General features: G+C 45.6%; 1 protein-coding gene across 1 annotated transcript in view; it reads right to left on the bottom strand.

The window, feature by feature from the left end:
* Positions 1–612: 612 nt before the first annotated feature.
* Positions 613–15,368, bottom strand: part of GALNTL5 (polypeptide N-acetylgalactosaminyltransferase like 5) — a 40,362-nt gene continuing 25,606 nt past the window's right edge. Inside the window, exons 5-8 of the mRNA XM_062190208.1 lie at positions 12,585–12,834; positions 10,523–10,640; positions 5,891–6,040; positions 613–768 (exon numbers count right to left, since the gene is read on the bottom strand). Coding sequence (XP_062046192.1) covers positions 613–768; positions 5,891–6,040; positions 10,523–10,640; positions 12,585–12,834 — 674 coding nt within the window. The remainder of the gene's footprint in view (positions 769–5,890; positions 6,041–10,522; positions 10,641–12,584; positions 12,835–15,368) is intronic.

Genomic DNA, 15,368 nt, shown 5'->3' with positions numbered 1-15,368 from the left:
AATCGCAAGTGAGGAAGAGGGAGTGTTTCCAAGCAATGGAAGGGTGGACAGGAAGGAACAGGGATGCCACCTGGAGGTCAGGGCCGAGTCAGCCAGGCCAGTGGACTGGACTCTGGAAGTTCTGGGATCCAACCAGGCAAGGTATCAACACCAGAATTTACACTGGTATCAAGAAAGAAGCTTGATTTAGGGCTCCTTGGGAATGTCTTGCTAAGAAGGCAACCATGTCAGATCGTTGGCTTGGAGTAGAAATCGAGTTAGCAAAGGCTCTGAGAGCAAAGCCATCCCTGCCATCCACCAGGACCAAGCAAGTGTGGCAAAGAATTGCAAGCCATGCACTTTAGCTCAACCAACTGTGCGATGGAGTCTTAACTGCATAGCAGCTTAGATTTCTCATGCTCAAGGTCCAGTGGCCCCAGAAATTCAATGACAGACAGAAGAGCAATGAAGTATTACAAATTGTCATTGGAGAGGAGAAAAAGGTATTCCTAATGGGGACCCCTCTGGTATTTCTCTTTGGCATTTCACACGATTCCATGATGTCCCAAACTTTGTACTCAGTTGTCCCTGTGAATTCTTGACCCTTTATTAGTGAGAAGATTCCTTTCTCTTTCATCTGCTGTCCATAGTGGCTTCCAACTCTGGGAAGACTGTATCCAAATACCATTGAAAAGACTTGCAACCCAGCCGCTTCCTTAATTCAACCCGTTCGCTGATGTTTCCGTAGGGAATGGAGCGCAAGCCAGGTCTGTGAAGAAAAAACTGCTCCTAAATGAAAAGAAAGAGTCACTTCATTAAAGTGAACACATCTTTGGTAATCAAACCGTGATAGCTAGCACAGAAGTGTATCTTCCCATCATCCAAGCTCTTGGATGTCCCCGGTTTAGGAAATGATGGTGGAGGTGTACGAGGGACCTTGCATTTACTTGCCAGCAGACAGCCACAACAGGTGGGAAGACCGGGCCCTGCTTTTTGGGCAAGAAAGAATCGCAGTCATCTATTGTACCTCCCCCTTCTCCCCTACTCTTTCCACAGTATTCAAGGACGCCCTGCTCCCCGGTTCCGATCAGTACTTCCTCATTTTAGATAGGGGGCCCGGTGTGGTGATGAAGGGGAGTGTGTCTAGGGGAAGACAGCCAGGGTTCTGAATTTGACTCCGCCCTTCCTTACCTGCTAGGCCCCGCCCTTCCTTACCTCCTAAGGCTGTTGTGATGACCAAGCACTTTTTTTTTTAGTTTTTATAAATTTTTTTAAAAATTATTTATTTGAAAGGCAAAGTTACAGAGAGAGAGAGGGGCATACACACACACACACAATCTCGCAACTACTGGTTCACTCCCCAGATGGCCACAAGGGCCGGGGTTGGGCCAAGTGTCTCATCTGGGTCTCTCACGTGGGTGGCAGGCACTCAAGCACTTGGCCATCACTTGCTGTTTTTCCAGGTCACTAGCAGGTAGCTGCAGGCTTCAGCTTGATGCAGCTCCGGCCGTCGTGGCCACTTGGGGAGTGAGCCAGCGGAGGGAGGACCTTTCTCATTGTCTCTCCCTCTCACTGTCTGTAACTCTACCTTTCAAATAAAATAAATAAAATATTTTTTTTAAAAAAAGAAGTGGAGCAGCTGGGACACAAACCAGTGCCCAGATGGGATCCTGACTTTGCAGGTGGTGGCTTTACCCACTATGCTGCAACACCAGCCCCAACCAAATGCTTTACTACATGCAAAACCGCTGAGAGAGGATTGGTGCATGGTAAGTGTCACATCTGTCAGTCTTTGTTACTGCACTTGGTCGGTTTTGTATGTTCTCTGACTTAGGAAGCACTGAGGGGCAATGTCTAATGTACTCTATCGATCCCGTGTTAAAGAGGTATTCTGAGCAGACTGAAAGCAGAACCCTTGTATTTTCATCTGTGTGCCCCTGGTATCCGGCATATAGGGTATTAATAATGTGAAATGAGAGGAGAAGCTTCCTTATCCAAATTAGCGGTTTTGGGGCATGCCATGTTGGATTCACCCCAGGAATCCTTCACCACTGTATTTTTATTTCTTCTTTAATTTTTAAATTTTTTAAAGGTGAACAAATTTCATGTATTTCATATGTACAGCTTTAGGAGCATAGTGATACTTCCCACTGTAGGTCTTTTAAAAGCTTATTTTTATTTAACTGAAAGGCAGATCGAGAGTGAGAGCGAGAGAGCGAGAGCGAGAGATCCTTCATCTGCTAATACACTTCCTAAATACCCACAACAGCTGATGCTGGGTGAGGCCAGAACTAGGAATCTGCAATTCCATGCAGGTCTCTCAATGACTGGCAGGGACCCATGAACTTGAGCCACCACCCACTGTCTCCCGGTGTGTGCGTTAGCAAGAAGCTGAATTAAAAGCGCAGGCGAGACTTGGTCCCAGGCACTCCAAGCAGTAGCTTGATCGGCTGTACCACAACACCTGTCCTGCTGCATTCCTAATTTCCCGGGGAGCACTGGTGCAAGAGATGGGCCTTCAGGCAGGGGAGGCCGTCAACATTTGTGGATGGATGGCCGTAGGCAGTATTCTGGGTCCAAAGCCCTCTCTTGTCCCTGTCACTCACTTAATTTGCCAATATGCTGTCATACAATCCATTGATACTATACTTAAAATGACAGATCTTTAACTTTTGCGTACTATATTCTTTGTAAGATTTAGTAAACCACTCAGTAGTTGCTCTGTTCACTTTACCTGTCTAGATCCATGAGCAGAAATCACATACAAACATCAACACCAAAATAGGCTTAAGATCTCTCTCAATTAGATACATGCCCATTTAAGCAAGCTACATCATTTTTAACCTATCTGGTTAGAAGACATGCACAGTTTAATTTTAAGCAGTGTGGGGAGACAGGCGTGGTTTGCTATGTCTGATGACAGGATACATGGCAGGAAAGGTGGCGAGGGACAATGTGGATAATATCTGGCAAGCTGTAAAGTGCACTAATTCATACCCCAGCAAGTCCACGTTTCGAGATTTATTCCCGAGATACGAGTAAAGGATGCTCATTCCAGCATTGTGGGTGGACATTGTGACACACCGGGTTAAACCAGTCGCAGAATGCCTACATCCCATGTGGGGGCGCTGGTTCCAGTCCCTGCTACTCCACTTCTGATCTAGATCCTTGCCAATCTTTAAAAAAATAATAATAAGAGGACCTAACAGTTTCAAGTGTGCACATATGTGCTAAGCAACTGTCAGAGCAATTCAATGATTACTCTGAGGGGTGGAATTATGGATTTAGAAAACTTACTTTTCACTTTAGAATCTCCAGTACTTTTTAAAAAAGAGCATTTTAAAAAATCTTTAAAAAATAACATTTAAAAATCAAGAAATACAACAAACATAATTGCATAAAATGTAAATGCACAACTTAACGAATTATGAGAAAATCAACTACAGTCATCTTACCTAGGTCAAGAAATGGAACCTTACCAGCATGGAAGACGCTACTGCCTTCCCCTTCCCCATGACAACTCCTCTCTTTAGGTTTCAGTGCTATCTCGATTACATATTCATTTCTTTGGCATTTTTCTAGCTCTGATGTCTAATCATGCATGTATAAATTATATAGTTCAATTTTACTCCTTTTTAACTTTGTAGAAAGGGATGATACAGTATGTATTTTATTGTTTGACTGCTTTTATTCACCACTACGTCTTCAAGCTTTACCTATGCTGCTGTATGTATATCTACAGTAATTTAATGTAGGAGACCCACATGGAGTTATTGGCTCCTGGCTTGGGCCTGGGCCATCCCTGGCCATTGTGACCATTTAGGGAGTGAACTGACAGATGGAAGAGCTCTTTCTCTCCCTCTTTCAGTGTAACTCTGACTTTCAAATAATTAACTAAATCTTAAAAAAAAAATTACAGTGACTAAATATATCACATTTATCTAGTGTGCACTCTTTTTTCTTAAAAGATTTTATTTATTTGAAAGGTAGAGTTACAGAGAAGGAGAGGCAGAGGCTGAGAAAGAGAAGTCTTCCATCCACTGGTTCACTCCCCCAAATGGCCATGATGGCTGGAGCTGGGCCAGTCTACAGCCAGGGGTCAGGAGCTTCCTCCAGGTCTCCCACATGGGTTTAGGGGCCCAAGGTCTTGGGCCATCTTCCACTGTTTCCCCAGGTGCATTAGTAGGAAGCTGGGTAGGAAGTGGAGCAGCTGGGACCCAAACCAGCGCCCATATGCTGTAGTGCTGGCCCCAACTGCACTCTGTTGATGAGCATTTGGGTTGTATTCAGTTTAAGCTAACATGAACATTGCTGTTTATAACCATTCTTGTTCATGTGTTCTGGTATACAAAAGTGTGCATTTCTTTAGTATACAGACAAAATGCAGCTGCCAGCATGTAGGGTATTCACATCTTTAGCTTTGGTAGATACTGCCAAACTGTCTCCAAAAGTGAGCTTAGGGGGGCTGGCGTTGTGGCACAGCAGGTTAAGCTGCCACCTGTGACACTGGCATCCCATATGCGCACCCAGTTTGGTCCTGGCTGCTCCACTTTTGATCCAGTTCCCTGTTGATGTGCCTGGGAGGCAGCAGAAAATGGCTGGAGTGCTGGGGTTCCTGCAACCCACATGGGAGACCCGGATCCAGTCATGTAGGGAGTAAACCAGTAGATGGAAGGTTCTTTCTCTCTTTGTCTCTCTCGCTGTGTAACTCTGCTTCTCAAATATACCTTTTTAAAAAAGTGAGCTTGTAAGAATAAATACTTCCACCAGCAGTGTCTGAGAAATCCTATTGTTCACCAATACTTGGTCTCAGCCAACTGTAAAGTTTTTGCCAACCCGGGAGACATCTCATCGAGTTTTTAATTCAGATTTCCCTGAGTACCAAAAAAAATGAGTTATGACTTCCATTATTTAAAAAAACTGATGAAGACCAGGACATACACCATCACAGAGAGAGGCTGGCATGTCTATCCATTTGTCTGAAATGAGGTCTGGTTGGGGTTCCTGTCCTTATTTGTTTGTGTGTGGCTTCTGGATGGATGTTCACCCTTCCAAGTTTGGCAAGGAGTTTAACTCTTGGGAAAAGGCACAGATGGGGGCCGACACTGTGGCACGGTAGGTTAATCCTCCGCCTGCAGTGTCGGCATCCCACAGGGGCGCCAGTTTGAGTCCTGGTTGCTTCTTTGTCAATCCAGCTCTCTGCTATGGTCTGGAAAAGCAGAGGTGGAAGATGGCCTAAGTACTAGGACCCCTGAGCCCACAGGGGAGACCCAAAGGAAGCTCCTGGCAACTGGCTTAGGATTGTCTCAGCTCCAGCCATTGCAGCCATTGGGGAATGAACCAACAGAAGGAAGACCTTTCTCTCTGTCTCTCCCTCTCACTGTCTATAACTCTACCTCTCAAATGAACAAATAAAATCTAAAAAAGACAAGACAAGGCACAGTTGGAGGCATGTAGCTTTGATTTGAGAGCTTTGAGGATATCACCTGGTCCCAAGACCAGCAGGATCTGCCTCCCTTGGGGAATGGATAGTGGATGAAAACCGTTGTACCTGGAGCTGGGCAAGAGAAGCTGTTTGCTTAGCAAGAAGGAGCAACACCTTGGAGGGAAAAATAGCTGGGGGTGGGGGGTGGGGGTGGGGGAAGAGTTCTTCTGTTGGCTCATTTCCTTCTGAGAAACTTGAGTTTCCCCAAAAGTTAAAAATCTTAAAAATCAGGTGCAAGCAAAGCACCTTGCAATTCCTCACTTGAGAACAGGGCTGAGATGGGGAGAGGGGGACGAGTGGTTGAAGAGGTTTCAGGAAGAGAGAAAAGGAAAAACACGGCTCTGAAAAGGCCCCGGAAGTCCTGTTGAGAAAAAGCCCTGCTCTGTGCTCTCCCGCACCTCTGTGGACGGGAGGCGTGATGCTCACCTTGTACTCATCCAGCCAAGTGTGCACCAGTCGGAGGTAGTTCCGCGTCACGGCTTTAATGACCGCCAAGTTGGGTTCAGGGCTCTTCCTTGTGATGTGTCCCACTCGGGAGCAGGGGATTATAAAGAGCTGACCGCCACACATCCAGATCTACACATAAGAAAAGGAAAAAAAGCATTAATGTCTGCTTTTTTATAAAAGACATTTTTTTTTTATTTGAGAGTTATAGACAGAGAGAGAGACAGAGACAGAGAGAGAGAGAGGTCTTCCATCTGCTGGTTCACTCCCCAAATGGCTGCAACGGCCAAAGCTGGGCCAGGACGAAGCCAGGAGCCAGGAGCTTCTTCCAGGTCTCCCATGTGGGTTCAGGGGCCCAAGCACTTGGGCCATCTTCCACTGCCTTTCCAGATGCGTCAGCAGGGAGCTGGATTGGAAGTGGAACGACCAGGACACGAATTTGTGCTCGTATGGGATGGCAGCATCGTGAGCAGGGGCTTTACCTGCTACACCACAATGCCAGGCCCCATTAATGTGTTTTTGATAGCAGCAAGCAATTGCTGGATTTTTTTTTTTTTTACTAACATAATACTAGCCAATAGTTCAGGTTCTTATTTCTTTCCATTCTCATAACAACCGTGTAATGTAGATTTTATAATTATCTCCATTTTACAGAGGAGGAAACTAAAACATAGACCAGGAAAGAAGTTTGCCCAATGGCTTGGGACAGTCCAGTGGCAAAGCACAGGGTGCACATTTAGGAAGTCTGGTCTTGGGGGCCGGCACTCTGAATACTGAGATATTCTACCTTTTAAGTATTGTGAGATGTGAGCAAGGAACAAGAGAAGTGTTGGTCGAGACTGAATTCAATTATTGGTTCATATATTTTGTATTTGAAAGACCTTACGACACTTCCTTTTTTAAAATTTTATTTATTTATTTGAGAGGTAGAGTTACAGACAGTGAGAGGGAGAGACAAAGAGAGAGGTCTTCCTGCCGTTGGTTCACTCCCCAGATGGCCACAACAGCCGGAGCTGCGCCGATCCGAAGCCAGAAACCAAGTGCTTCCTCCGGATCATCCATGTGGTTACAGGGGTCCAAGCACTTGGGCCATCCTCCACTGCTTTCCCAGGCCACAGCAGAGAGCTGGATTGGAAGAGGGGCAGCCAGGACTAGAACCGGTGCCCATAAGGGATGCCAGCGATGCAGGCGGAGGATTAACCTACTGCACCACGGAGCCGGCCCCCGACATTTATTTTCAATAGCTTTTTTCATTACAGGAAAGTAACATGAGATGCCTGAAAATTGGCCAGTCTGAGAAAGCACACGGATTTCATCCTCACATTAGTCAGTTAGTCAGTGTGGACTCTGGTTTGTGTGTAGACACACATATGCACACATCGTTAACTTGGGTTTCTTTCCATTTGATTTTATGTGAAACTATTTTAAAAGTTTTTATTGGCTGGACATTTTTGCAGTTTCTAATTTTTTTTAAAGATTTATTTATTTGCAAGTCAGAGACACAAAGAGAGAGGAGAGGCAGAGAGAGAGAGAGTGGGAGAACGGTCTTCCATCTGATGGTTCACTCCCCAGCCTGCAAACGGAGCCAGAAGCCAGGAGCCAGGAGCTTCCTCCAAGTTTCCCACATGGGTACAGGGGCCCAAGGACTCAGGCCATCCTTCACTACTTTCCCAGGCCACAGCACAGAGCTGGATTGGAAGAGGGGCAGCCAGGACTAGAACTGGCACTCACATGGGATGCCGGCGCTTCAGGCCAGGCCATTAACCCGCTGCGCCATAGCGCCAGTCCCTCTAGTTATTTTTATAGCTGTTACAAATAACACCTCAAAGAATGTGCTAAGAATATAAATCTTGCACTCATGATTTATACATCTCACAGCATATTTGCCATGACTCTTGAGTTTATTCAAATTCAATGATTCCTGCACGGTCCCCAGACCAGTATCACCTGGAAACTGATTAGAGATAAAAATCCTGAACCAGAAATTCTAGGGTTGAGGCTCAGCAATCCGTATCTTAACCAGCTCTTTAGGTGATTCTGACTCAAGGTCAAGTTTGAGAACCACTGTTCTAATTGACCAAGACCATATATCTGGGGCCGGCATTGTGGCGTAGTGGTAAAGCCATTGCCTGCAACGCAGCATGGGCTCCAGTTCCTATCCTGGCTGCTCTACTTCCAATGCAGCTCCACGTGAATGGCTTGGGAAAAGCTGCAGAACACAGCCCAAGTTCTTGGGCCCCTGCCACCCATGTGGGTGACCTGGAAGAAGCTCCAGGCTCTTGGCTTTCACCTGGCCCAGCCCTGGCTCTTGTGGCCATCTGGGAGTGAACCAGTGGATGGAAGATCTCTCTCTGTCTCTCTCTCTCTCTCTCCCTGTAACTCTGACTTTCAAATAAAAACAAATAGATAAAATCTTAAAAATAAAAATGTGAGACCATATATTCCAGAATTTTAGACATTTTTCTTAGAAAATCCACTACTGACTAATAATAACTTGGACAACAGTGATAAGCAATTAAGACTTTCACTGAAAACAATATTCTGAAGTGTTTTGTGAGATATACCACTCACTCAGTCAGAATGGATATCAAGGGGCCAGAGTTGTGGGGTAGCAGGTGAGGCCTCCGCCTGTGTTGATGGCATCCCATATGGGAACTGGTTTGACTCCTGGCTGCTCCACTTCTGATCCAGCTCCCTGCTATTGCACCTGGGGAAGCAGTGTAAGATAGTTCAAACGCTTGGGCCCCTGCACCTATGTGGGAGAATCAGAGGAAGTTCCTAGCTCCTGGCTTTGGACCAGCTCAGTCCCAGCCATTGCAGCCTTCTATCTATCTATCTGAAAGGCAGAGTGAAAGAGTGAAAGAGAAGTGGGGAGGGGAGAGAATCTTCCATCCACTGGTTCACTCCCGAATGCTGGCAACAACTATGGCAGCTATCCTTTTCTTGGGAAAGTCATCGTTACTTGTCATGGTTAGACAGCTGCCAGGGGACCGGTGTTGTGGCATAGCAGGTTAAGCCACTGCCTGCAGTGCCTGCGTCCCATAAGGGCAGTGGTTCAAGTCCGAGATGCTCCACTTGTGATCCAACTCCCTGCCAACGCACCTGGGAAAATCAGCGGAAGATGGCCCAGGTGCTTGGGTCCCTGCATCCACATGCAAGACCCGGAAGAAGCTCCTGGCTCCTAGGTTCAGCCTGGCCCAGCCCCAGCCATTGTGGCCATTTGGAGGGTAAACCAGCAGGTGGAAGATCTCTCTCTCTCTGTCTCTCTCTCTCTCTCTGTAGCTCTGCCTTTCAAATAAAATAAAGTAAATCTTTGAAAAAAAAAAAAAAAACAGAGACTGCTGCCAGGGTCAAGAGATTGCTTTAGCTTTTTATTAATTTAGATATCTATTTATGAAAAGAATGAGCAAACTTAGAAGATGAAGGGGTCATTAGGAAAGGGGCAGTTGTGAACCCTTGAGCAGAGGTAATTAATACGTCTGAATAATAGTTAGCTGTCATTTGCTATTCACAGGGAACATAGAGCCAGAAAAAGGAACACCCATACTTTCCGATATACACGCACCATTCACAAAATTTATCCTAGTCTGAGATATAGGTTGTGCTTATTAAATTGTTCAGTCTTTTAAGAAGGAAATTCCTTATACCGTATTCTCAGAGAGCAATGTAACAAAATGAGGAGTAGCCAGTGAAATAGAATAACAAGTGCCAAAGGCTTGGATGTTCTACAATAATGCCTGGATCAGAATGAATGAGGTTGTGGGGGAGGGAGGAAGCCGTGAAAGCAAACTTATGTGATCCTGCGGGCATACTGCTCTAGCCATCCTTTAGACATAACACGGTATCTGAAGCCCTGTGAAAGAAGCCTGTGCCTTAAAAGAACTGAAGGCATGAAGGGACTAAGCCGCCAACAGAAAGAAGACAAAATAGGTGATAAAACTGAATCCAGGGGGCCGGCACTGTGGTGTAGCAGGTAAAGCTGCCGCCTTCAGTGCCAGCATCCCATATGGGCGCTGGTTCAAGTCCCGGCTGCTCTACTTCCGATCCAGCTCTCGGCTATGGCCTGGGAAAGCAGTAGAAGATGGCCCAAGCATTTAGGCCCCTGCACCCACATGAAAGACCAGGAAGAAGCACCTGGCTCCTGGCTTCGGATTGGCGCAGCTCCAGCCATTGCAACCACTTGGGGAATGAACCAGAGGATGCAAGACCTCTCTCTCTCTCTCTCTCTCTCTCTCTCTCTCTCTAACTCTTTCAAATAAATAAATAAGTCTTAAAAAAAAAACTGAATCCAAAACAGAAAACAAATTAGAAAAAGAACACGATAACCAAGACCATAAAAGGGAATCCATGGGTAGATTAAAAGTGTGTTCATGGAATACCCTGCCAACCAGTAAAATGGCAGGATGTGTGTGTGTGATGAGAAAATCTGGTGTTCTATAGAATGTTTTCATTTGTGGGAGAGCCCTGTCTGTTAGTCATCACATGTGACCCTGCAACGGTAGTGGATACTCCTGCAGAGACTGGGCATAGCTTCCACATATGTTAAGTGACTTAACGTCAGAGTTCACTCTCTGTGTAGGGAGGTAGCTATTTACATAACAAAGTCGGACCTACCCGTAATGAAATTTCCACATTTTCTCCTCCCCAAAGATCCATGTCCTTGTCATACTGTCCAATTTCTTTAAAATAACGCCTATGGATGGCAAAAATTCCTCCAGCCATGGAAGGTGACCTAGAAAGGGGACACAAATATTAAACCAATTCCACAGACAGCCATTATGGCGTTTTCTCAAGACCATCTTGAATACTGGTGACAATTTATGGTTAACAACTACAAGGCAACCCTGTTAATGCTAGACTTACCTTGATATCCATTTCAGAAGGTACAAGTGCGCAGATGGCAGAGTTGGTTCAGTGTTGGAGATTTGCTGGGCTGTTGTGGCAGAAGTGTGGTGGGATGGGGCGAGCGAGGTATTAGCAAAAGGAGAAGTGAATTTACAGATCAGAAAAATCTAGATTACATAGAAAGAAAGAACATAATGAAGAATGAGAGGGGAAGTGAAAGGACGGGCTGTCTGGATGATGTCCAAGGTGGGTGTGGGTGGAGCAGAGCAGGAAATAGCTAGGGCGGGCCTAGGTTGTGATCCTACAGTGAGGTATCCAGTAGTCTAGAGATGAGAGATCCGGGAGATGGTTGGGGGAAGGAAGACAGCTAACATCTGTGTAATCATTCAACTCTCATAGCAGCATAGTGCAGTATTACTGTCCTCCAGCTTTTACAAATAAGGAAATAAGGCTGCGAGAAGTGAAGTGAACTGGCACAGACCACACAGCCCTAGCTAAATTAAAAGAGAGGCAAAGATGAAAGACCAGGCTATTATTGTTGGGGAATTTATTCATGTGGTTTGTGAAGCAAAATGGCTAACAGGAGTGAGCCAGCTGTCAAAGCTATTAGGGGTGGGTTCAGCCTCTACTTAGGATGCTCACAAGGATTTATTGAGCCTATACTAGAATCCGGCACACCTAGCACAGCTGCTCCTCTTCTGATCCAGTGTCCTGCTAATGCTCCTGGGAAGTCAGCAGATGATGGCTCAAGTCCTTGAGCGCCATCCTGGCTATTGCAAGAATTGGGGAGTGAACCATAGGATACAACTTGGATCTCTCTCACTGTCTCTCTCTCTCCCTCTCCCTCTCCTTCTCTCCCTCTCTCCCTCTCTCCCTCTTTCTCCCTGCCATCACCACTCGGCTCTTTAAATAAATAAATAAATCTTTTTAAATACGTATCAATACATGTGGGGAATCGCCTGGAGGGAGCCTCTATAAAAAGCCTGGTAAACGAAATAAAAGTCCTAACATTCAAGCTTTGTACAATGAACTGAGACCTAAAATCAAGTTCAACTCTTCTCATATTTACAAAGACATTTTCCAAGACTAATTGTCTAGGAAGATCACATTCATCACAGCCTGTGAAATTATAGATGGAGGGGCCGGTGTTGTGGTGCAGCAGGTTAAAGCCCCAGCCTGCAGTGCCGGCGTCCCATATGGGCACTGGTTAGAGTCCTGTCTGCTCCACTTCCAATCCAGCTCTCTTCTATGGCCTGGGAAAGCAGTGGAAGATGGCCCAAGTGGGCCCTTGCACCTGTGTGGGAGACCCAGAAGAAGCTCCTGGCTCCTGGCTTTGGATCAGCTCAGCTCTGGCCATTTTTGCGGCCACTTGGGAAGCGAACTGGTGGATAGAAGACCTCTCTCTCTCTCTGGCTCTGCCTGTAACTGTGACTCTGTGTTTCAATGAATAAAATAAATCTTTTTTTTTTAAATTATAGATGGAAACACTTATGTAAATATATTCTGTATATATATGAATTTCACAAACATGTCTCTTTCTTCTAGGCTATCAAGGATGCTGCATTAGTTTTCATTGATCAACACACATCTTGGTCCATGTTCCAAAGGTGGACATCTGCCATCACAGGAGTATTTACTAATCACAGTGGCTTTCAGAAAGGGGTGAGATGCACATTTTCAATGGAAGAAATTTAACACTGACCAAATTCTATTATTGAAGACTTTGAGAAACAAATAGCAAAACAACACATTTCTCTTCCTTAAGCCTGAGACATTGAAGACTTTTTTTTTCTGGGTCCTGTTGCTCCCCCATACCCAGAAGAATTCTCACCGGATTGGTTTAGTAGGTCCTTCTGGTCCATCCATCTCGTAAGAGAAAACGTTATCCCACTTAAATTGCAGCATCCAGTTAAAAGTTGCCCTTACAATAGGCGAGGGCTTATATTCCAGGGTCATCTCATCAATGACATCTATTATAGGGCACACCACCGTATGGGGGTCCTTGGCAATGACACTCAGCAAAGGCTCCAGCCAGACTTTGTTCACTTCACAGTGGCTGTCCAGGAACACCAGGACATCCCCTGCAGAAGCATAAACAAGCCGGTGTTAGTCCACATGCGTGAAACACGTGACAGTCCACATCCAAGTTCATTGCAATGAGGGTTGGTTGGGTATTTTACATGTTTTTGGCCCTTAAAGTGTTTGTAGTTTTTTTGGGGAGGGGCGCATATCCAAAAGACACACCTCTTTTATGTCCAAAAATGTGGGAAATCAATGCACTGTGGATGTTCAGAGGGAACTGGTGAATTGAGTGTCAGTGGTTTGGAGAGAATTCTAAAGAAACAGGTGCAACTGAGCTGGGATTCAATTTTTAAAAAGCATTCTAGGGGCTGGTATTGTGGTATTGTGGGTAAAGCTGCTCCCTCTGATGCCAGCATCCCATATGGGCACCAGTTTGAGTCCTGGCTGCTCCACTTCCAATCCAGTTATCTGCTAATATGCCTGGGAAAGCAGTAGAAGATGGCCCAATGTTTAGGGCCCTGCACCCACGTAGGAGACACAGAAGAAGCTCCTGGCTCCTGGCTTCTATCAAGCCCAGTCCTAGCTGTTGTGGTCTTCTGGGGAATGAACCAGCCGATAGAAGATTCATTTCTGTGTGTGTGTGTGTGTGTGTCTCCTATGCTCTGTAACTCTGCCCTTCAAAAAATAAATAAATCTTTAAAAAAAAAATCATTCTAGTCTGGCCTTGACTGATCAACTACTTTTAGCATTTTCTGAGCATATACCTTCTTGAGTTTTGTGCTTGTGATGCAGAGATGCACAGTTGTTTTTGCTCTTGAGTTAATGACGTCTATTCTGTTTAGAGAATGTGGGAATAGGGACCGGCATTGTGGCATAGCAGGTAAAGCTGCCACTTGCAATGCCAGCATCACACATGGGCACTGGTTAGAGTCCTAGATGTTCCATTTCTGGTCCAGCTCCCTACTAATGGCCTGGGAAGGCAGCAGAAGATGGCTAAGTGCTTGGAACCTCGCACCCAAGTGGGAGACCCAGATGAAGATCCTGGCTCCCGGCTTCAGCCTGACCCAGCTCTGGCTCTTGCAGCCACCTGGGGAATGAACCAGCATATGGAAGACCATTCTCTCTTCCTGTGCAACTCTGACTTTCCGATAAATAAATAAATCTTAAAAAAAAAAAAAGGAGGAAGAGAACATAGGAACAAAACACATAGCAAAGTCAAGAAAGTATGTTGTCAAAGGATACCAGATGGACTCAGATTGGAAGGGACTTCAAAATTCAGGCTGCAGAATTTCCTTTTTCTTTTAGCCAACATAAAATCATTAGGAAAGGGGCCAATATTGTGGTGTAGTGGGTAAATCCACTTCCTGTGATGCCAGCATCCCATATGGGCACTAGTTCAAGTCCTGGCTGCTCCACTTCCAATCCAATTCCCTGTTAATGGCCTGAGAAAAGCAGAAGATGGCCCAAATCCTTATACTTGGTACTCTCAAGTATCATGTGGGAACCAGGATTAAGCTCCTGACTCCTAACTCCTGGCTTCAGCCTGGGCCAGCCCTGGCAGTTGCAGACATCTGAGGAGTGAACCAGCAGATGAAAGATTTCTCTCTCTGTAAACCTGACTTCCAAATAAATAAGTAAATCTTTTAAAAAGATCATTATGAAAGTGTGAAAAGTATTCATTGGTTAGAAATACCTTTTCTGGTTGAGGTATTGGCAAGAGAATGTAAGAAGATGTAATAGTATTAAAATGTCGGGGCCGGTACTGTGGCACAGCGGGTTAAAGCCCTAGCCTGAAGCGCCGGCATCCCATATGGGCACCAGTTCTAGTCCCGGCTGCTCCTCTTCTGATACAGCTCTCTGCTGTGGCCTGGAATAGCAGTAGAAGATGGCCCAAGTCCTTGGGCCCCTGCACCTGCATGGGAGACCCGGAAGAAGCTCCTGGCTCCTGGCTTCAGATAGGCGAAACTCTGGCCATTGTGGCCATCTGGGGAGTGAACCAGCGGGTGGAAGATCTCTCTCTGTCTCTACCTCTATCTGTAACTCTGAATTTCAAATAAATAAAATAAATCTTTTTAAAAAATAGTGTTAAAATGTCAATAATCCCCTGCTTGATCTACAGATTCATTGCAATTCCTATCAAAATCTCAGTTGGCTCTTTTTGTAGAAATGTTCCCTAAAACTCCTAAGGAATGGGGAGAGACCTAGATGAGTCAAAACAATGTTGAAAAACAACAGTAAAGTTGCAGGACTTTCTGATTTCAAGACTTCCTACAAAAATCTCTAATCCAAAAATGGATTAGAGAAATCGAACATCTTGTCCATTGCTGGAGGAAATGTTAGTGGTACAGCCAATGTAGAAGAGCTTGGCTGGGGCTGTGTTGTCGCATAGGGAGCTAAGGGGCTGCTTGCAATGCCAGCATCCCATAGGGGAGCACAGTTTCAAGTCCTGGCTGCTCTGCTTCCCATCCAGCTTCCTGCTAATGTGCCTGAGAAAGCAGAGGAAGGTGGCCTAAGTACTTGGGACCCTGCTACCCCTGTGGGAGACCCAAATGGAGTTTCTGGCTCCTGGCTTTGGCCTGACCCAGCGCTGGCT

Source organism: Lepus europaeus, chromosome 5 (assembly GCF_033115175.1).
Source record: "Lepus europaeus isolate LE1 chromosome 5, mLepTim1.pri, whole genome shotgun sequence".
Taxonomy (NCBI): Eukaryota; Metazoa; Chordata; class Mammalia; order Lagomorpha; family Leporidae; genus Lepus; species Lepus europaeus.
Note: the sequence above shows the minus strand (reverse complement) of the source record. Positions and strands in the feature narration are given on the sequence as shown.